This window comes from Lepus europaeus, chromosome 1 (assembly GCF_033115175.1).
Source record: "Lepus europaeus isolate LE1 chromosome 1, mLepTim1.pri, whole genome shotgun sequence".
Lineage (NCBI taxonomy): Eukaryota > Metazoa > Chordata > Mammalia > Lagomorpha > Leporidae > Lepus > Lepus europaeus.
In genome coordinates, this window is record NC_084827.1 from 44607777 (window position 1) to 44630351 (window position 22575).

At 41.7% G+C, this 22575-nt stretch overlaps 1 protein-coding gene across 3 annotated transcripts in view; it reads right to left on the reverse strand.

Annotated features, from left to right (window-relative positions):
- The window catches only part of ORC5 (origin recognition complex subunit 5), an 89652-nt gene extending 69364 nt beyond the window's left edge, over window positions 1-20288 (reverse strand). For all 3 annotated transcript variants that reach the window (XM_062198885.1, XM_062198882.1, XM_062198881.1), the window contains exons 1-4: window positions 20167-20288; window positions 15911-16003; window positions 12043-12243; window positions 3033-3107 (exon numbers count right to left, since the gene is read on the reverse strand). In XM_062198885.1, the coding sequence (XP_062054869.1) occupies window positions 3033-3107; window positions 12043-12243; window positions 15911-16003; window positions 20167-20238 (441 nt within the window). In that variant the 5' untranslated portion in view covers window positions 20239-20288. The remainder of the gene's footprint in view (window positions 1-3032; window positions 3108-12042; window positions 12244-15910; window positions 16004-20166) is intronic.
- Window positions 20289-22575: the final 2287 nt, after the last annotated feature.

A 22575-nucleotide genomic window follows, 5' to 3' on the forward strand; every position in this document is an offset into this window, starting at 1 on the left:
ATTCTTAGGCTAACAAAGCAGAAACAACAGCTGTTTTGGTCAGCTGGATAACCCTAGATCCAGTCTTCCACATAAATCTCATAAACTGTACTGTATTTTAACACTGATTGATTTATGGATTCCTCACCTGTATGATTTTATTGCTTATAACATTTAGTTAACAAAAACATTTGAATACATAATTCCATAGAAAATTTAGCATCTCTAGGAGAGGAAAGGATTTTTATTTCCAAATGCATTTTTTTCTTACAAATTCACGAACTTTGTTTTTTAGATTTATTTTATTTATTTGAAAGACAGAGCCACAGAGAGAAGGAGAGACAGAGGGAAAGGTCTTCCATCCACTGGTTCACTCTCCAAACAACCGCAATGACCAGAGCTAAGCTGATCTGAAGCCAGGAGACAGGAGCTTCCTCCAGGTCTCCCACGAGGGTTCAGGGCCCAAGAACTTGGGCCATCTTCTACTGCTCTCCCAGGCCATAGCAGAGCGCTGGATCAGAAGTGGAATAGCAAGGACTCCAACCAGTGCCTACATGGGATGCCGACGCTGAAGGCCAGGGCCCTAACCCGCTGCACCACAGTGCCAGCCCCAAATTCACTAACTTTTTAAAAAGATTTAATTAATTAATTTATTTGAAAGGCAAAGCAACAGAGAGAGGGAGTCAGAGAAAGAGATCTTCTATCCCAGTTCACTCTCCAGATGGCCTCAACAGCCAGGTCTGGTTCAGGCCAAAGCCAGAAACTCCATCCTGTCTCCCATGTAGATACAAGGGCCCAAGCACTTGGGCCATCATCCACTGCTTATCCAGGTACAGTAGCAGGATGCTGGATTGGAAGCAGAACAGCAGGTACTTGAGCTGACACTCTGATATGCTCTGCTGGCATTGTTAAGGGATGGCTTAAAACTGGTTATGCCACAACACTGGCTGCAAATTCACTGATTTTTACAGAATCTATGAATATACTTCTATGGTATAAAAAAAAAAAGCATGCTCTAACCACAATCCTGATTACAAAAACACTGCATTATTTTTACTCCACTATAATTAGCTAAAAACATTTTATACAGTTAAAAATATAGAGAGCTTAAAAGATACTTATCAGTCTGGAAGGATTTTAGATTGGTAACATTCTTATCTATTCATGAGAAAGTATTTTCAGTATACAACAGTTGTTACCAAACAAAAATTTTTTTTACTCAGATACTAAATATATAAAAATGAGAAATGTTCTTGCTAAATTTCTCTTAAATAAAACAAATGCATCAAGTATGTTTCAGAAATTTCTAAGCAATTTTATTTTCTGATAGATTTGAGACTGCTGTAAACTCGTTAATTTTCTTTAAATAGCTTGCATAATTAAAACTAAAAAATGGTGAAAGTCCTAACTATGGATACATGATCATCATTCTTGGGCACAAGGAGGAAAAAACAGGGTAATTTACCCTGGAAGAGCAAGAAGACATGAATGTACTCTGGATACCAGATGGGGAGTCCCAAAGCAAAGCAATGAAAAATAGTGGGTAAAAATATGCAAAGAAGGGGCAGGTGCTGTGGTGTAGTGGATACAGCTGCCGCCTGCAGTGCCAGCATCCCATATGGGAGCCAGTTCAAGTCTTGGTTGTTCCACTTCTGATCCAGCTCTCGGCTATGGCCTGGGAAAGCAGTGGAAGCACCCACATGGAGACCCGGAAGAAGCTCCAGGCTCCTGGCTTCAGACTGGCATAGATGGAAGAACACCCCCCCCCCACCACCACTGCCTCTCTGTAACTCTGCCTTTCAAATAAATAAATCTTAAAAAAAAAAAAAAAAGGAGGGGGGGGATATGCAAAGAAGCCGCAAACTCAAACAAAACAAATCAACAAGAGGAAAGGAAGAAGACATCTATTCCCAAGGGACAGATCCCTGGTCTTCTTCAGAATATGCCAAGAGTCAATGAAACCAGGAAAGGCTAGACTGTGAGGTTAACTCCTAGCACAGACCACCAGTAGCTACACTCACACACACACACACACACACACACACACCCTTGTGCTCTCCACCCTCCTGTCCCAGGACGACTGCTGAAAGCCTTAGGAACTGGCCTTAGGAGCTGCAGTGATTTCCATAGCATCTAGAAGGCCTCCCTAAACTAAGCAGTTTCTCAAATTTGAGAAATGTATTTAGCTTTGAAAAGAGGAAATGTTCTAAGCACTTCTCCCCAAATATTTACTTTTTATGATACTGCTACTTAATACTTTAATGTATACATACTTAAAACTAGGTAGGTACAAGCTATTTTATGCTCAAAACACAAAATTATAAAACAAAAAAATTGCAAATTAAATGGAAACTACAAAACCAAAGAATTCAAATGAATATTTACTGAATAAGAACGATATACCATCCTACTCAAACTAAACCTTTGCTTCCTTTGTGAATAGGGTCCTAACAATAAACAGCCATGGTTCCTTCTTTATCATGGAACCCCTATGCTAACTAGAATTGCTTAAGAGTGAATTCTCTTAGCAATTTTCTCAATTTACCTACTTCAAAAATCCTATTATTATTATTATTATTATTATTAGACTCTCACTTGCCACATGTGCACATTAATCTACCCCCGACCCCATTCCTGTTCTTTTCTCACAGGATCATGCCACCCACAGGGATAGGACCATTTGGTACCAACACATTTGTAAATTGAAATAGGAAACTGAGTGTAAGGGCTCTTCAAAGAGTTTATGGAAAATGAAAATTAGGAAAAATCTGCATAGATTTTAAATTATTTTGCATCAAAATAAACTTATTTTTTAATTTCACTTTTTCACAAACTTTCTGAAGTACTCTCATAAAACAGAAACTGAGAAAATCCAGAATAGTCATACCACTCATTTTTAGGCTACTGTATGGAAAATCTAAAAATCCTTGTAGAGAATTCAAACGTCCCATCATTTACTCTAGTAAACATCCCAGAGGGTAAAATGAAAACATTTGATGACATAATCAATTGATTAGGTTGTACGGGGAAAATCAGTATAATACATTACTTACCAATTCTTGTAACCTAAGAAACCCAGGCAAAAGATTTGCTTCCATATCTCTTAGATACTCTGCTTTATCAAGAACCTTCAATGAAGAAGAAAAGGCAGTAAAAATCAGTTTACAAAGCCCTTTATAAATCATTTACATAACATACTGCAAAATTCAAAACTTGATCTTCCATGTTATAAAGAAAAACTGTAACAGCTGAATTAACTTTTAAAATGTCATTTACATTTGCAGAAAGACATTTCAAATAGGTGAAATAAATAAGTTAAAAAATAGGCTATTATAACACACATTAACCAAAATGTCTAAATAGCTACATTAAAAAGATACTCCTTTTTGTATTTTTAAAGATTTATGTTATTTATTTCAAAGACAGAGTCACAGAGAGAGGTAGAGAGAGAGATCTTCCATTCGCTGGTTCACTCCCCAGTTGGCCGCAAAGGCTGGAGCTGCACTGATCTGAAGCCAGGAGCCAGGAGCTTCTTCCTGGTCTCTCACGTGGGTACAGGGGCCCAAAGACTTGGGCCTTCCTCTACTGCTATCCAAGTGCATAGCAGAGAGCTGAATGGGAAGAGGAGCAGCCGGGACTAGAACCGGCGCCCATATGGGATGCTGGCACTGCAGGCCAGGCCTTTAACCCGCTGCACCACAGAGCTGGCCCAAAAAAAGATATTCCTAAAAAGATGGTGTAAGTTGCCCTGATGACAACTTCTTATTTAAACTAGATAACCGATAATGTTAAGAAACATTAAATTTTTGTTCAGTGTTAGACAACCCTATTATAAATATGTTTTTTAAAAGGGTCCTTATCTTTAAATGATATGTAGTGAAATATTTAATGAATGGCATAGTGAATGGTGTAGGATGACACAAGTTCAGCCACCATATCAACCATTATTCTAACTGGGTGATGAGTTCACTGGTGTACATGACACTATTCTCTTGACTTTACCTATGTTTGAAATTCCCATAATAAAAAAATGTTTTTAAAAAAGCTTTAAGAGGTCACCATCAATGTATTAAAAAAAAAAGAAAGTCTTAAAAACATTATCTATAATATTTAGTCTAAGTTTTGTTTTTACTTCTTATGATGATGGAAATTTTTTTTTTTTTTTACAGATTTTTTTTTTTTTTTTTTTTTTTGGACAGGCAGAGTGGATAGTGAGAGAGAGAGACAGAGAGAAAGGTCTTCCTTTGCTATTGGTTCACCCTCCAATGGCCACTGCGGCTGGCGCATCGTGCTGATCCGAAGCCAGGAGCCAGGTGCTTCTCCTGGTCTTCCATGCGGGTGCAGGGCCCAAGGACTTGGGCCATCCTCCACTGCCTTCCTGGGCCATAGCAGAGAGCTGGCCTGGAAGAGGGGCAACCGGGATAGAATCCGGCGCCCCGACCGGGACTAGAACCTGGTGTGCCGGCGCTGCAAGGCGAAGGATTAGCCTGTTAAGCCACGGCGCCGGCCCGGAAATTTTTAAATACACACAAAAGTAGACAGATGAGTACTAAGAACCCTCAACAACACACCAACCAACCCAAATAAACAACGTAAGACCAATCTTGGAGTACAGCAGCTAAAGCTGCCACCTGTGATGCTGGCATCCCATATGGACAATAGAGTCCCAGTGCTCCACTTCCAATCCAGCTCCCTGCTAATGCGCCTGGAAAGCAGCAGAGGATGTCCAAGTCCTTGGACCCCTGCACACATGAGGAAGATCCAGAAGAAACTCCTGGCTCTGGCCTGGCCCAACTCCGGCCACTGCAGCCATCTGGGGACTGAACCAGCAGATAGATCTCTCTATTTGCCTTTCTTTCTATAAAATCTGCCTTTCAAATAAATAAATAAAATAAATCTTAAAAAAAAAAAAAAAAAAAGACCGTTTCATCTAAATCACCCCTAGCCTAACTCTCTTCTCTATCATCTTGCTGGATTAAACAAAGGCAAATCCTAGAAAATTTATAAGTCCATCCCATTAATATGCCAGTATGATATGTAGCTCTAAGAGATGAGGACTTTTAAAATATAACCACAGTATAATTATATCATGCCTTATAAAATAACAATACCCTTTAATACCATCTAACAATCAGTATTCAGAAGTCCCCACATGTTCCACTAATATTTTCTTATAGGTAGCTAGTGTGATTCAACATTTAAAAAGGTTTCTGCATTACATCTTATTACACGTGGTCTGTCTTGCAAATCTTTTAAATTATCAACAGTTCCCTCTATCCTTCTTTATTTCCTTATTATTTGTTAAGAACAAACCAGATTATCTATCATACAGAATTTTCCATTTTCTGAAATGGCTGACTGTACCCCTGAAATGGCATTTAATATTTCTACATTCTCCATATTTCCTATAAAACTGCTGATATGTCTAGACACTTGATCAGATTCCTGCTCAAGTTTTGGGGCAAAACCAGATCATAAACAGTACTGTGTATTTCTTACTGCATTTCAACAACAAGCATACAATATCTGGTCACCTCTTTTTTAGTGATGTTAATATTCAGGTGTTATTAGTTTGATCCATCTATTATAAAGTCCCCTGGCGGCCTTTCACCAACGGTATCAATTGATGATCACTGCTTAGATCCATTATTTTATTAGGGATTGCAAAATTGTAATCTTCTGTCATTCTTCCTGCATTTTGTGGCAGACATTTTTCTAAAATAAACTTCACTCATCCACGATCTGGTTACCCAAAAACAAAGTTCTCAAAAGACAAGAGAAAAAAATGCCTGATCCTTTCTATTTGCTCATTTTCAGAATAATGAGTTTGTGCCCAGATTCCTGTGACATGACAACAGAGTTGGCGGCTTAAAACAGAATTAAAAATTATTCTCACACATTTTTGAGAGACGGCATCTAAAGTCAGTTTTACAGAGGAGGAAATCAAGAAGTCAGCAGGGCCGCACTCCTTCCAGCAGCTCTAGGGAAGAATCCATTCCTTGCCTAGGTCAGCTTCTGGTGGCTATCAGCATTCCTTTGCTTGTAGTCACATCGCTCCAATCTTTAAGGCCAGCATCTTCAAATTTCCCATTGATTGTTTTCCTCCGTTTTTGCTACCTGGCTTTCTTCTGTGTGTGTGCAGTGTAGTTAAATCTCACTCTACTTCTCTGCTGTACAGCTACTTAATGATTGCATTTTTGGTTTATCCAGATAAAGCAGGTAAATCTCCCCATCCCAAGACTGTTCACTTAACTGCATGTACAAAGACACTGTTTCCAAATAAGTAACACTGACAGGTCCCATAGATATCTTCAGGAACACTTAAACTCCCAAGGTAACCATTCAGTTGAGGTTTTGTAGTTTTTAAGCATTGTTTAGTACTGTTAGGAATTTATGGATTTTAAGATAGCTAATATGTGTTATCATCCATTGAATTCATTATCTTTTTGACAGTTAAACTGTCCTATCTTTGGCCAGTGGAACCCCCCTTTAAAATTGACTTCTATGTCTTATTTATTTACTTACTTATTTACTTGAGAGGCAGAGAGAGCGAAAGAGAGAAACAGAAAGAGAAGGGGGGGGGGGGAGGACTGTGCTCAAGAGAGAGACAGAGACATACAGACTGAGCTTCCATTCACTGGACACTCCCCTAGGGCCTATAACAGCTGGGGCTGGGCCAAGGCCAAAGTCAGGAGCCAAGAATTCAAAGTCAGGTCTCTGCCCTGGGTGGTGCACACCAACCACCTGAGCAACCATCTGCTGTTCCAAGGTTTCAAGTCGGGGAGAAGTTGGTGAGAAGTTGCAACTGGGAGCAAGAACTGGGAACTGAACCCAGGCATTCCCATGTGGGACATGGGTCTCTTAAACACTAGGTCGAATACTCACCCCTTCTGTGTCTTTTTTTAAATGACTCTGATAATTTTCCCATTTTCTAAGATGGTAAGATATTCTATGGTCATTCTGTATATTTTCTTCACAGACTTAAAATCACCTTTTCTCCTAAGAAATCTGTTTTTTTTCCCCTAAATATTTGTTCTTTACTAATAAGCCCTATTGCAAATTATGATCATTTAGGAATAAAATTAAAATGTATGAAATAGTGCTTCCTCAAGTAACCCAAACTGTTTTGTATCTGCTTTGTTATTTAGTAGAAAGATTGAAACAATGTATAAGAATAATCATTTAAGATATTTCAATCCTAATTAGACAAAATGAAGCTAAAATTTACTAAGAAGATAGATATTAGTTTTTCCAGGGCCAGCGCTGTGGTGCAGTGGGATAACTCCCTGGCCTTAAGCTCCGGCATCCCATATGGATGCTGGTTCAAGACCCGGCTGCTCCACTTCCAATCCAGCTCTCTGCTATAGCCTGGGAAAGCTGTTGAAGATGGTCCAAGTCCTTGGGCCCCTGCACCCACGTGGGAGACCTGGAAGAAGCTTCTGGCTCCTGGCTTCAGATTGGCGCAGCTCCGGCCATTGCTGCCAACTGGGGAATGAACCAGTGGATGTAAAACCTCTCTCTCCTTCTCTCTCTCTCTCTGCCTCTCCTCTCTGTATAACTAACTCTGACTTTCAAATAGATAAATAAATCTTAAATGTATTAAAAACATGAAATTTATATAACACCAATAAAATTTAAAAATTAAAAAAACAGGGCAAATTTGGTACAGCCCCAACAAAAGCCTGGTCTAGCCAAAGGACTAGGAGAGGGGTGGCCTAGCCAGACTTCAGAACACAGCACTCTCCAAGTCTTCTTTATACAGCACCAGGTTCTTCATTTCCTCAATGTCCTGGGCTCCCCTTTCTTCTCAGTTATTCACTCTGGTTGACCTTAGCTGGGCTCCAGTGTAACCCATGTGCTCACAACTCCAAAACAATGTCTCCACAATAGACCTCTCTTGGACTCCAGACTCATGTGCACCTGCAAACTCAGGATCTCCACGCCAACTTCACATGCCCCAAGTCAAACTCCTCATCACTCTTCCCCTCCTCTGCAATTCCCCACCAGCTGGGGTCTTCTTTTAGATAATCACAACTCCAGACTCAAACACTTGTCAGTTGCCTCTGATGTTTTTATCCTTCCACACACAAAATTTATCAGGAAACTCTATAAATCCTGCTTTCATAATACACCTACTTCTTACCACCTGTACTGCTACCAACCTGGTACGTGTTAGTGTGATGTTCTGTCCCCTGGATTATCACAAAAGCCTCAGAGAAAGTGGTATTAGTTATTTCCTAGAAACAAACAGGCTGTTTCCTGTTTCCTAGAGCTGTCTGGGGGTGGGGGCGGGGGTGACTGCTTATCTCACAACACTTTTGAGATAAAAAATGTGGGTTTTTCCTAAGCCAAGCAATTCTTTAATTCTCTGGACTCCAAGTGGGTGTCCTACAATTGAAGTCAACTGTGACATTTTCTACCTGGAGTTAGTGCCAGATCCCGCAAGTTAAGAGCTCAATCCCAGGGAACTTCTCCTATGTCACAGTCCAATCGTAAAAGTTTGAGCTGCCCCTCTGACTGGCCATGAGACAGGATTCCCAGGACTCCCTCCTCATGTCCAATAGTTTACTAGAATGGCTCATAAAACTCACAGAAACATTTGCTTACATTTACCTGTTTATTACAAGGGCTACAACTCAGGAGCAATCCAATGGAAGAGATGCCTAGGACAAGGTATGGGGGAGGGGCACAGAGCTTACAAGCCCTCCCCAGGTGTGCCACACTCCCAGCACCTCCAGCAATCCAAAGCTCCCTGAACCCCATCCTCCTGAGTTTTTATGAAGGCTTCATTATGTAAGCATAACTGAGCAAATCATCAGCCATTGGTGATTAGGTCACCCTCCACTCTCCCCTCCCCAGGTATCGGGTTGTGAGGCTGAGTTCCAACTCTCATGTCTCAGAAACCCCCAGCCTCCAATCAATTCACTAGTATACAGGCATTTAGCATTTTGGAAATTGCAACAGCTTTAAGGAGCTATGTGTCAGGAAATGACAAGAGCAAAATTATATTACAATATATAATTAGAATATATATTCATATATATAATATATATAATTACAATTTTTATTACAATATATAATAGGGCAGAGGCTGCCATAACGGAATACCACACACAGGGTACCTTCAACAACAGAAACTATCTCACAGGTGTGGAGGGCAGAATCTGACATCAAAGTGTTGGCAGGGCCATGGTTACTCTGAAGGTGATAGACAAGTATCTGTTCAGGCCTCTCCTAGTTTCCTGAAATTCCTTGGTTTTTGGCAAATTTCTGTGTATCTATCTCCAGATTTCTTCCTTTCATAAGGACAGCAGTCATACTGGATCAGAAACCTATTCTCTTCCTGAATGACCTCAGCTCAACTAATTAGGAGTGCCAAGACCTTTCCTCCTAATAAGGTCACGTTCTAAGGTAATGGGGGTTAAAACCTTTACATATGAATTTGGGGGAGAAATAACTCAGCCCACAGTCCCAGTCTTCATGCTTCTACCCTTTCACCCTGCAGCTGATTCTCAACACACCACCCTCTACTACTTAGGCTGTTCCAGTCGCAACGGCCTCCTTGATATCCTTAAACACACAAGGCATGCTCATTACCCTTGCATTCCCACAAAAACCTCTTTGCTTAGAATATTCTTTTTACAGAGATCTTCATGATTTGCTCCTCAGTTCCCTATGGCTTTAGCTCAGGTACCACCATCTCAGATCTTTCCTATTTGGGAAAATAACTACTGTCTCTCACCTCACTTGATTCCCCCTTACTTTCCCTGATTAATGTATATTACCTGACATACTATATGTTAAATTACTTATGACCTATCTTCCTTTATTAGACTGTCAGCTACAATTGAGCAAAGACTTTGTTCTGTTCCTTGTTCTATCTCCAAAACCTGGAATAGTGCCCCTGGCATATATAAAGTCCTCAATAATACTTGTTGAATACATAAATGAGTGAAACTAAAATGCAGGAAGAAATGTAAAAAATCTTTTATATATATATTTTTTTTTTTGGACAGGCAGAGTGGACAGTGAGAGAGAGAGAGAGAGACAGAGAAAAAGGTCTTCCTTTGTCGTTAGTTCACCCTCCAATGGCCGCTGCGGCCGGCGCACCGCGCTGATCCGAAGCCAGGAACCAGGTGCTTCTCCTGGTCTCCCATGCGGGTGCAGGGCTCAAGGACTTGGGCCATCCTCCACTGCCTTCCCGGGCCATAGCAGAGAGCTGGCCTGGAAGAGGGGCAACCGGGACAGAATTCGGCACCCTGACTGGGACTATAACCTGGTGTGCCAGCGCCGCAGGCGGAGGATTAGCCTAGTGAGCCGCAGCACTGGCCTAAAAAATGTTTTATACATTTTAGGAAACACAAGAATACCTAAGATTTGATCCCTTCAGTGAATTAACTTACTTAGCTATTACGGTAAGGAACTATATTAAAATTTAATTACAATTCCAGAGATAATCACCATTTTAAAAAAGGTTAAAGTATTATGAAAAATCTACTAACACAAAACACATTACAGCAGTCATCCCTTATCTGCAGTTTTACTTTCCATGTTTTAGTTACCCAGAGTCAACTGTGGTCCCAAAACATGAAATGGAAAATGCCAGAAATAAGCAATTCACAGGTTTTAACTTGTGCATTGTTCTGAGAAGCATGATAAAATCTATCTCACCCAGCACCTGAATCATCCCTTTGTCCACAGCACGCATGCCATGGATACTGCTCACCATTTAAGTCACTTGGAAGCCATATTGTTTATCAGACTGACTTCAGTGGTATCACACTGCCTTCATAAATTTTTACTTGATAATGCTGGCATTTTTGATAAGCTCAAGAGAAGCCATAAAGCACTTCCTTTAGGTGAAAAGATGAAATTGTATGCTAGTCATTTTCACATAGATGTAACTACAATTCAAACTCAGCCAAGCTAAAATCAAATAATTAATCTTTGTCCATAAAACTACACCATACACAACTGACAAGTCAGACATTTGCCATCTTCTCCATTTCTTTCTTTCTGCATGTCTGCCCAACTCCAGCACAAAGTCAACTTTCTTACTGTGTGATAGTCACAACCATTCTTCAGCCTCCAGTCTTTCATCTCCCTCAAAGCTACCTATTCAATATGAATTCAGAGTGGCTTTCCTAAGGCATATTTGTTGCTCTAAGTATTTACTGCCTCCTTGCACTGCCTAGGAAATAAAGTGCTACAAAATGAAATAAAGTCAATACTTGCCAAGAACCTCCATAAGCTGGCCCCAACTTACCTTTCCAGTCTTCTTTTTAACCCCTTTCATACTTTATAATCCACTAAAATTAGACAATTTGGACTTCTCTGGCCTCGGTTCCCACCCATATCACTCTGCTTACATAATCCTTTGCATTTGAAATTCTTCTTCAGTTTCTTTCCATAACACCCTGATCCTTCTCTTAGGTCCATCTCAAAGGGCATCACCTCATAAAGCTATACTGGATGCACCTCAGTCAGTAGTCTATGGGAGCCAGCGCTGTGGCGTAGCAAGTGAAAGCACTGCCTGCAGTGCCGGTTCTCATATGGGCGCTGGTTCCAGTCCTGGTTGCTCCTCTTCCAATCCAGCTCTCTGCTATGGCCTGGGAAAACAGTAGAAGATGGCCCAAGTCCTTGGGCCCCTGTACCCACATGGGAGACCTGGAGGAAGCTCCTGGCTCCTGGCTTTGGTTTGGCACAGCTCCAGCCATTGCGGCCATTTGGGGAGTGAACCATTGGATGGAAGACCTCTCTCTCTGTGTAACTCTGACTTTCAAATAAATAAATCTTAAAAACAAAAACAAAAACAAAAAAAAACACACCAGTTTGCATCTCACTGCTGTCAGTTATCAAATACTGCATGAAGTCACAGGTGAATACGTGTCATAAATTAAACAAAGCTCCCTTTGCATAAGGAATATATCTAGCACACTTCTATATTTCAAAAGCACTTTTCAAAGAGCACCGTACATAATGGTAGTCAAAAGAAATATAGGGAATTGATCCGCTAAGTAATGAATTTTCAAATAAGAGATGATACATAATCAAGTTACTTACAATATATACAGTCTGATCCTTGAGACTTTCAGCTTTGGTTACTTGTTTAAATAAGCGAACAAAGTCATTGAATGTGTCACAGGTTATTTCAGTACAATATCCATCCTCGGAAGAACTAAGATGACTCAACCTGTTTAAAATTTGCTCCAAAAGAAGTCTCAGGGTAAAGCACTCAACACAATTCACAAAGACATGCGGGAGCTGAAAACAAAAACCAAAAAAATTATTAATAATAAAGCAAACATACAGATATAATAACAGCTGTGCTGTACAGACTCCATTTGCCTTTCTAAATCTACACCCCCACTGTTCTCCAATCTGTCCTTGTCCCAGGAGTTTGACCGCCACATACTGCATTAGGCTGGACTCTCTTATTTTCTGGCTGTGGCTGGAGAAACCAATGGGCTGCAGCAGCAGGAGACTGAAGGAGAGTGGTAGGAAAAAGAAGTTGGAAACTGATTCCCCTGAGACCAACAACCATCCCCTACTGGGCCACAGTGTGATGCCGGCTACATTTTTCTTCCAAAACCAACAGCTCGAGCTGGGCAGCCTTCTCTCTAAGGCTCAATTCTTACTGGGTTCTGCCAACAGCTCCTTTCTATGACTGCTTCAGCCCTGGAGTTGGTAAAGGCCCTAATGCATCAACATCCCTTACTGGTTCCTCTAAACAACCTTTGTAGAATACTCCTTTACTAAATTCACTTCAATTATTTCTTTAGGTCATTTGTTTCCTACAGAGATTCAAAGAAAACTTGTATTTCCGCTAAACAATTCTTATTAATAAATATACCCAAGTACTTGAATATTAAAATTCTAAGTGGGAAATACAAATTTATTATTTTAAGTTCATATCTTTAATGATGAAAAAGTCTAGGTCAAAAAGGAAATTTAAAGAGTTAAAATCTAGTGATTCTCCTATGAGGATTATAGCTCATATCGTAGACTGAGTTCCTGGCTCTGGCCTCTCTGCTGTTGTTGGCATGTGGAGAGTTAACCAGTGGATGGATGATTTCTCTGTCTCTGTTATCTGTGCCTTTTTGGCTTTTCAAGTAAAATGAAAATAAATAAATTTAAAAATAATTTTAATGAGTTAACTCCAGAAATAGTAAGGAAACAAATACAGTCTGTTATCAAAATGAAATCACAAAATAGCCCTGATCAAAGGAGATAACTTGTGATATCTGGCACAAATAACGAAACCTATACAGCAGTAACTATTGGTAGTGATATTTCATAAACATTACTCAATTATAAGGATTTTCTTTTTCTCTCAGAGCTACAGAATAACTAAGGCCATATCATATTTACCTGGGCAGTTTTACCAGTGTTTGCTAACCCTCTTCACCCCGTCCTTTACACTCAGGAGTCCACAATATCTCCTAAATATCTGGCTTACTCCATTTTTACTATCTAGAACCTTCAATGACAGCACATTCTAAGTGCCTGTTTGTACACCTATACCAGAAGTCATAAAAATTAACACCTCACTGATTAAGTAGCACCAAAAACTACAATGGTTGAAAACATGGACTATAGCCCTCAAATACTGCTAAGGTCTGGATATTAGTCTGGACACTGAATGTCTCCTAAGGGACCATGTGTTGCAGCTTGGTATCCAGGGTGGTAATATTGGGGGTGAGGGTAGAACCTTTCGGGCAGCAGGGCCTCCTGGGAGGGTCTAGGTCACTCAGGGCCTACCTTCAGGTAGTTCTTGTAAAAGACTGGTATAAAAGCCTGAATTAGAGTCCAGCCTCTCTCACTGTTTCCCCCCTCAAGCTCCATCATCACCACGGAGCCTTCACCAAAGCCTGCATTATGCCGAATGGACTTGCAGCCTCAAAACTGTTAGCTAAAAAAAAAAAAAAAAAAAAAAAAAAAAAAAAAAAAAAAACTTTCTTCCTTCTTAAGTGTTCTCTCTTAAGTGGCTTGATTCATGTGTTTTGTTGTGACAATGAAAAGCTAACTAATACAAATACAAAACCTCCTTTTTGAATTTTCAGGCTTTTATTCAGTATGGCTTTATTTATTTATTTATTTTTTTCTCTTAAATGTCTACCACTGGAGCTGAGCTAGGCTGAATCTCAGAGCTTGGAACTCAATCCAGGTTTCCTATTTGGGTAGCAGAGACCCAAGGGCTTGAATGATCACTTGCTATCTCCCAGGATGTACATTAGCAGGAAACTGCAATCAGAAGCAGAGCCCAGACTAGAACCAAGGAACTCACAGGCATCTTAACCACTGTGTCAAATGCCCACCCTCAATATGTATCTGTTTGGCTGCCTAATACAAAGGAGTTCTCAAATGTAAGGGCCTGGGTCAGGACCTTGTCCTCTCAGATTCTAAAGTTTGCTGTAGAGAGCAGGCACCCATGTTTTCAAAATGCGCAGCTGATCTTCCTGATCAAAGGCTGAAATCCACAAGCTAGGTAGGTGTTACACACTATTATTTGGTCTGGGGATAATCAAGAAACCCACAGTCTGAAGCCAGGGAAACACAACACAAAGTCACAGCTGGGAGGGCTGAATATTCTAACAGGATCAAACCGAAGAGTACTAAGGTTGCAAAACAGATGGGCAATTAACACAGATGAGGCAGGAAGGGCTTCCTAGAATATAAGTAGAAGAAAATGTGGCAAAATAAGTATTTGCCAAGCCATATGGCAGCAGTGGAAGAGTGAGTAAAGGATCACCCAAAACAGAGGGAGCACCACGTGCCAAGCCTTGACAGTGAGAGAGAGTCGGGACTGTATTTCAGGGAGCTGCACTAACCATGCAGCCTCAGAGCTCCAGTAAGACTGGGGACAGCACACTGAACCCTGCGGGCTGGCCACCCCTATTTGCACACACACTGCTCTGGAACACAGCCACACCCATTCAGGTGATACTGCTACTTTTATACAACGGCAGTGCTAAGAAATCCAGAAAAAAACCATGCTGCCCCCAAGTCCTCAATATTTACTAACTTGCCTATCGCAAAAACTTTGCCCATCCCTGGCTTAGAATATGTTAGCCGCTAACTTTTATCTCATTATTATCATTTAGTTCTCATAACAATCCTACATGTTCTCATAACAATCCTACATGTTGTCACCAGGATCCCTATTTTGCATATGGGGAAAGCACTAAGTTGGGAATCCAAAACAGGAACACAACTCTGCCAGACTTGACATTCCAAACTCTCAATCATGACATGATGGGAGATCAACTGAATTCAGCTCACAAAAGATCTTACTTATCAGGCAAATCACTTGAACATTGTCCTGAAGACCTTAAGATTTGCGTGAGCTAGTTGTAGGGTGAAGACAGGATTGGAACGAGGAGATATGCAAAAATACATGGAAGAAACAATGGTAATGAAACTGAAATGGGAGCAACAGTTAGGGTTACCAGTAGATGGAGTCAGTATTTTGAGGGTGTAGATCAACAACACATGTTTCTTGGTTTGGTTTACTGGATTAGTAAGGATGAAGAAAGAGTTAAAGATTTTTTGGACAGCTCTGTCATTGGTGACATCATTCACAGAGACAGGTAACACAGGAAGATGAATAAGGTAAAGTGATATGCTTAGCTTTGTATTTGTAGAAATTATCAGTATTAATATTATAAACAGTGAAAAAGAAACAAATTGTAATATTTTAAAAACAATTTCTCATCTGTTTTCCTCCAAATATTATCAATCAGCAAATGAAAGAGAAAGGGAAATCTGACCCAATTTGAAAAATAAATTTTAACATCAAGATTCAAATGATCTAATAATAACACTTTTCGAAGTTTACAGTCAGTGAAGGGATTCAAACAAAAGTTAAAAAACGTTTCTAGGGATCTGTGATTAAAAAATTAATTAGCACTGAGTTTGGGATTATTCTTACCTCTAAAGTTTTCAACAAAGTTTGTGTTACATAGGTCTTCCCACTGGCAGTATGTCCATAAATAAAAATGGATGGAAAGCTGAAATGATGTCTCTGGGGGAAAAAAGATAAATATCATGAAGTTGATAAAATATTCCTCAACTTGTGATAAAGTTCTATATGGCAAGGAGAAATACTCAATCCAAGTAACGTTAACAGTGAGTGGGGTCGGCACAGTGGTGTGGTGGGCTAAGCTTCCACCTGTGGTGCCAGAGTCTCATGTGAGTGCCCGTTCGAGTCCCAGCAGCTTCTCTTCCAATCCAGCTCCCTGCTAGGGCCTGGGAAAGCAGTAGAGAATGGCCCAAGTGCTTGGGCCCCTGCAGCTGCACCGGGGACCTGGGGGAAGCTCCTGGCTCCTAGCTTCAGATGTCTCAGCTCCAGATGGTGCGGCCATTTGGGGAGTGAACCAGCAGAGGAAAGCTCTTTCTGTCTCTCCCTCTGTAACTCAACTTCTCAAATAAAAAAAGAAAATCTTTAAAAAAGAAAAAAAAAAAACATTAATAATGAGTATGCAGTGGACTGTTAGATTTTGAACTTACGTGAATTCAACTCTTAAAAGTATTTTCTGTTATGGAATTAAAATGTCTATAAAGTTGTATCTGGCATATACTGTATGTATTTACAGTTTTTATTACTGCATACAGTTACATATACAAACTCCTGCATTTTCAATTTATAGGAGACTGTATTTTCAACTTATTGTAAAGAGTTTTCCAAGGATAATTTTGTCCATACTCCATTTTCATACTAATCTTCTTTAAAGGATTTAATCCCCTTGCAGACTGCAACTTCACTGTTCATTTTACTGCTTTGAAACTAAGCATATAGAGTCAAGGGGCTACAAGTAATTCTAACAGTCCTTATTTTTAAGAAAACTTGTAGAATACTTTGAATTATATATACTCATTGACTCTGGCAAAAACTGCATACATCTCATCAAATAAAATATTAATGAAATCCATATACACAGATTTAAAAAGAAATAGTCACAAGATCCTCCTGCAGCACAGTAAGTCAGCACCCTCAAGAAGAGTAAAAATGGTTCAAAGACACTTTGTTGGTCTCGTCAATACTACCACTTAATGAGTCCAAAGAATACTCAACAGATACCTACTAAATGTTCTACAGCACAATCACTAAAAAGAATACAAGTATCAGTAAAAGATGGTTTACTACTTGGGAGGAGTTTACAGTCCGAGTGGGGAACATACATTAAAAAAATACAAGAAAACTGGCTGATGTCATTCCCATAAGAAAGCTGAGTCTGTACACCATCTTCTATCTCAGCATCAGCATCATACAAATTCATTACATTCTAGTCTCTCACTTAAACACTTCCTTTTACAAGACAAATCAGGAGCTCAGATTAATACGGGAGAAAGCTTTTTGAATGGCACACCTGTGGCAAAAGCAGCTCAACTGCTAAAAATGAACTAACAATTTATCAAGTAGATATTTTAATATGCAAATCCTTTTTTTTTTAAACTTTGTATGTAATAATCTTAGAAATTAACTGGCTCAAACATTTTTTCATTAAATGCATGATACTGGGGATCTCTGCTATCCAAAACACTGCACACATTACACCTTTAAAGAGAAACCAAATAGCAGGTTTCTGGAGTATTTATTTATTTATTTATTTATTTTTTGACAAGTTACACTGAACCCTTCCTTTTCTGGAATGCTGCTATTATTTGGTGCCTAAAGCAATCACCACCCTATAACATCTTTTCAATTGTTACCTAGGATGATATTACACTCTTGGACTGTTATTTAACTTTTGTAACTTCCCTAACAAATTCTAATAAGCTAGGATCTAGCACAGTGCCTGAAACAGAAAAGATGTTCAGTAACTATTTACTCTTGAATGAATAAATGAATCTTCTTGGAAACATGAAGCCATTTTTTATAGTTCTTTGCTGTAGTTCTTTGTATTTCCCATATGCACACCTTGCAGAAAAGTGACATGAATATTAAACAAGATTTGCAGTAAGAATGAAAGACTCCATTCTGTAATCCACACTAAGGCAGCACTGCTCATCTCTGTTTGCCAATATTCTTTTCTAGAAGATGCACTTCTGGTAGGAATGACCTGGGTTTATCAGTTCCAGTGAAGAAATCCACAGAACATGTTTCTGTGATAATCTGGATAACTGTAATTTCAGCACTATAACCTGAAAATTCACTGAAACTATAGTAGCTGACTTCTTACTTCCCTAGCATGTCCCTTTTTTGAATAGAAAACTTTTATTTAATAAATGTAAAATTTGAAAGAACTTTTGGATTATAGCAGTTCTTCCCCCATAACCACCCTCCCACCTGCAAACCACCCCATCTCCTGCTCTCTCTCCCATCCTATTCTTCATTATGATTCATTTTTAATTAATTATCTTTATATACAGAAGATCAACTCTATACTAAATAAAGATTTCAACAGTTTATACCCACACAGACAAACTATAAAGTACTATTGGAAGACTAGTTTTACCGTTAATTCTCATAGTACAACACATTAAGGACAGAGATCCTACATGGGGAGTAGGTGCACAGTGACTCCTGTTGTTGATTTAACAATAGACTCTTATTTATGGCATCAATCACCCGAGGCTCTTGTCATGAGCTGCCAAGGCTATGGAAGCCTCTTGAGTTCACAAACTCTGACCTTATTTAGACAAGGCCATAATCAAAGTGGAAGTTCTCTCCTCCCTTCAGAGAAAGGTACCTCCTCCTTTGATGGCCCGTTCTTTCTGTTGGGATCTCACTCACAGAGATCTTTCATTTAGGTCATTTTCTTGCCAGAGTGCCTTTGCTTTCCATGCCTGAGAAACTCTCATGGGTTTTTAGCCAGATCTGAATGCCTTAAGGACTGATTCTGAGGGCAGAGTGCTCTTTAGGGCATTTGTCATTCTATGAGTCTGCTGTATATCCCGCCTAGCATGTCCCTTTAAATGGAGAGTGGTACTTCCACTAATACTGCCCAGGCTACTTCTTTTCTAGTTGGCTGAAAATACTGAAAAAAGCAAACCAGATAGGGGGCTAGCATCCCATAGGGGTGGCCATCAGGCTGCTCCACTTCCAATCCAGCTCCCTACTAACAAGCCTGGGAAAGCATCAGAAGATGGCCTGAGTGCTTGAGTTTCTGCCACCTACATGGGAGACCCAGTTGAAGTTCCTGGTCATTTGGAAGTGAACCAGCAGATGGAACACCTCTCTTTCTCTCTTTCTGTAACTCTACCTTTCAAACACATATAAAAAAATCTTGAGAGAAAAAAAAAGGCAAACCAGATGATCAGGAAATGAGGCTACTTCTAAACTGTCATTTACAGTTTGTTTTTTTTTAAGATTTATTCATTTATTTGAAAGAATTACACAAAGAAGGGGAGAGGAATGGGGAGTGGAAGAGAGAGAGAAGTATCTTCCATCCGCTGGTTCACTCCCTAGATGGCCGCAAAGGCCAGAGAAAAACCAGGAGCTTCTTCCGGCTCTCCTACGCAGGTGCAGGGGCTCCACGACCTGGGCCATCTTCTGCTGTATTCCCAGGCCATAGCAGAGGGCCGGGTCGGAAGAGGAGCTGCTGGGACTCGAACCGGCGTCCACATGGGATGCGGACCTCGCAGGGGGAGCCTTTACCGGGCCCCAACTCGCTCTTTTTATAAAGACCGAAACCTAATCAATGAGTCTGGAGCAAAACACACTCCAAAGGCCCCAGAGGATCACATAATTTCAGTTTTGAACTGATGCGCGCTCCTTCCTACGCGCAGAAGGGACGCCTCCGCCGAGCTCCTCCGCACAGAGGACGACGGCGTCCCTGGAGCCGCCAATCTGAACCCGCACACGCGTCCAGGAGAGCAGGCTGCCCAGGCGTGGGCACGCCGCCGACCCGCCACTCCCGCGAGGCGCGAGCCCCTCACAGCCGAACCCAACACCAGCAGCTACGGCCGAGAGCGCACCGGCCACTTCCGGCGGCGGCTCCGCGCTCCCGACATCTGCACGGCGCCGGGTGTGCGAGAGCAGAGCCGGCCCTCGCCGCGCCCCGGCGCCCGCCTGAAGTTACTCCGGGCGGGGGTCCGCGGCAGCCCCTGGCAGCCACACAGCCCCCGACCTCAGCGGAAACCGTGGGCAGCTGCCCGTCAACCCGGACACGAAATTACCACCTAAGTAAACAAGCAGTCCCCCCTGCAGCATTTGGAAGAAAGAAGACAGTCTGACCACCGTACCTCGCCAAACAGGGACTGCAGGGTGGCCACCTGCGACTCGCGACAAAGCACCATGTTTTCCAAGTGAGGCATCCTGGCGGGAACCTCGGAGGAGACCGCAGCGAAGCTCCCGGGCAGCACTGCGTCACCACGGGAACGCCCCCCCTCCGCCGGAAACGCGACGCGCCGGCGTGACGTCAGCGCGCCGGCGGAGCGGCGCTGGCGGCCCTGGTCTCCCGCGGTCGGAGCCGGCGGCGGCCTTGTCGGCCGTCTTGGGCGCTCAGGGGTTTTGCAGAGGCTGATGTTGGCATGGGCGTTTCGGGGCGCTGGCTCTTCCAGCCCGAGCTGGGGAGAGGACGCCCCGGGGGATGAGTGGAAGAAAAGGGGGCGGAGGGACACGGGGGGCGCTGTGGCTCCCAGTGTGCCGCGAGGGGCTTCGCTTTCCCGCCTGAAGGTGCCAAGTGTAGAGGCCTTGAACGCCAGGAAAGTGGACCCCCCTCCGCTCAGGCACCGGGGAAGGGGACTCTGCTGGCCAGTAGTCTCAACGTCAGCGTTTACCCCTAACGCGGGTGTGGGAAACGTGTGGCGTCCAGTGCAAAATGAGGCTCAGGAAGCGACTGTTCTGTGTGCAAACCTGAAACCCGGTCTGGACGTGCCTCGAACTCCTAACCTGAGGAATTGCTGGTGTGTGTTGGCAAAGGTGGAAGGAGTCAGCACAATGCTGCCATTAGCATAAGACTGTCACTATGCTGGAAATAGAGATACAGAAGTAGACACATGCTCGGAGAAAGAAGACTTGGAGCCCTGAAACTCCTGGGTTGGAACTGCTGACTCAACTATTTCCAAATAGGGAGACCTTGGAAGAGCGATGGCGCCTTTCACTTTGAACTTCACGTTGCTTATCTATAAAGTAGGGATAATAGCAACTGGGTATTGCTGAAAGTACGTGATGATGTGTACAGTGCCAGCTGCGCGTAGATTTACATTGTGGATATCAGTCTGTCTACAGACTGTGGACCAGACTCATAACTGTAATGGTTAAGAGGACCTTTTGAGGATCGTGGTCTCCTATAACTTCTTGGCTATTCAAATGAAGTTGCCTAAGTACCTTAAGGGAGAATTCTGAAAGCTACAGTGGGATGGCCCATCAAATCTTTGTGTCTTTAAAAAAAAAATATTTATTTATTATTTGAAAGACAGAGGCAAGATAAAGAGAGATCTTCCGTCTGCTGATTCACTCCCCAGAGGGCTGCATCGGCTGGAGCTGCTCCAAGCCAAAGCCAGGAGACAGGAGCTTCTTCCAGATCTCCCACGTGGGTGCAGGGGCCCAAGGACTTGGGCCATCTTCTAGTGCTTTCCCAGGCCATAGCAGGGAGCTGGATCGGAAGTGGAGCAGCCAGGACTCGAACTGGCGCCCATATAGGATACCAGCACTACAGGCGGCGGCTTTACCTTCTACACCACAGCGCCAGCCCCTGTCATTATCTCTTTGAATATGTTTTTTCTTCTGGCTTTAGTCTGGCCCAGCTCTGGCCATTGTGGCCATTTGGGGAGTGAAACAGCAGATGGAAAATTCTCTCTCTGCTCTTTCTGTAACTCTGCCTTTCAAATAAATACAATAAATCTTTAAAAATTTTTTGAACAAAAATAGAAACAACCTACAGAATATGGCAAAAGCAGGACTAAGAGGGGAGTTTATGTCAGTCAATGCCTGATTAAAAAAAAAAAAGCCAGAAAGATCTCAAATAAACAATCAATGCATTTAAGCAACTCAAAAAACAAGAACAAATCAAATACAAAATTGTTAAAAGGAAAATAATGGAACTCAGCACAAATAAATGACAGAGATTAAAAAATGAATACAAAATTCAATGGAACAAAGAGCTGGCTCTGGGGCTGACATTGTGGCTCAGCAGGTTAAGCTGCTGCCTACTGATGCTGGTATCACTTAGGAGCACCAGTTCCTGTCCTGGCTGCTACCTCCCTCAGAAGGCAGTGAAAGATGGTCCCAAGTGTTTGGGCCTCTGCCACCCATGTGGGACACCCCGATGCAGTTCTCTGGCCCAGCCCTGGGTGTTTCATCCATTTGGGGAGTGGACTAGCAGGTGGAAGATCTCTCCCTCTGTCTCTCCTCCTCTCTTTATAACTCTGCCTTTAAATAAATAAAGAAAGCTTAAAAAAATTTAAGGAGCTCATTCTTTGAAAAGATAAACAAAATTGATAAATCCTTAAATAGACTAACCAAGAACAAAAGAGAAAAGATTCAAATACACAGAAGTAGAGATAAAAATAGACATTTTAACTGAAAAAACAGAAATACAAAGTATTGGATTAAGGTGCCACCTGTGATGCCAGCATCTCATGTTGGAGCATCAGTTTGAAATTCAGTTGCTCTACTTCCCCGCTAATGTGCCTGGGAAGGCATTAGAA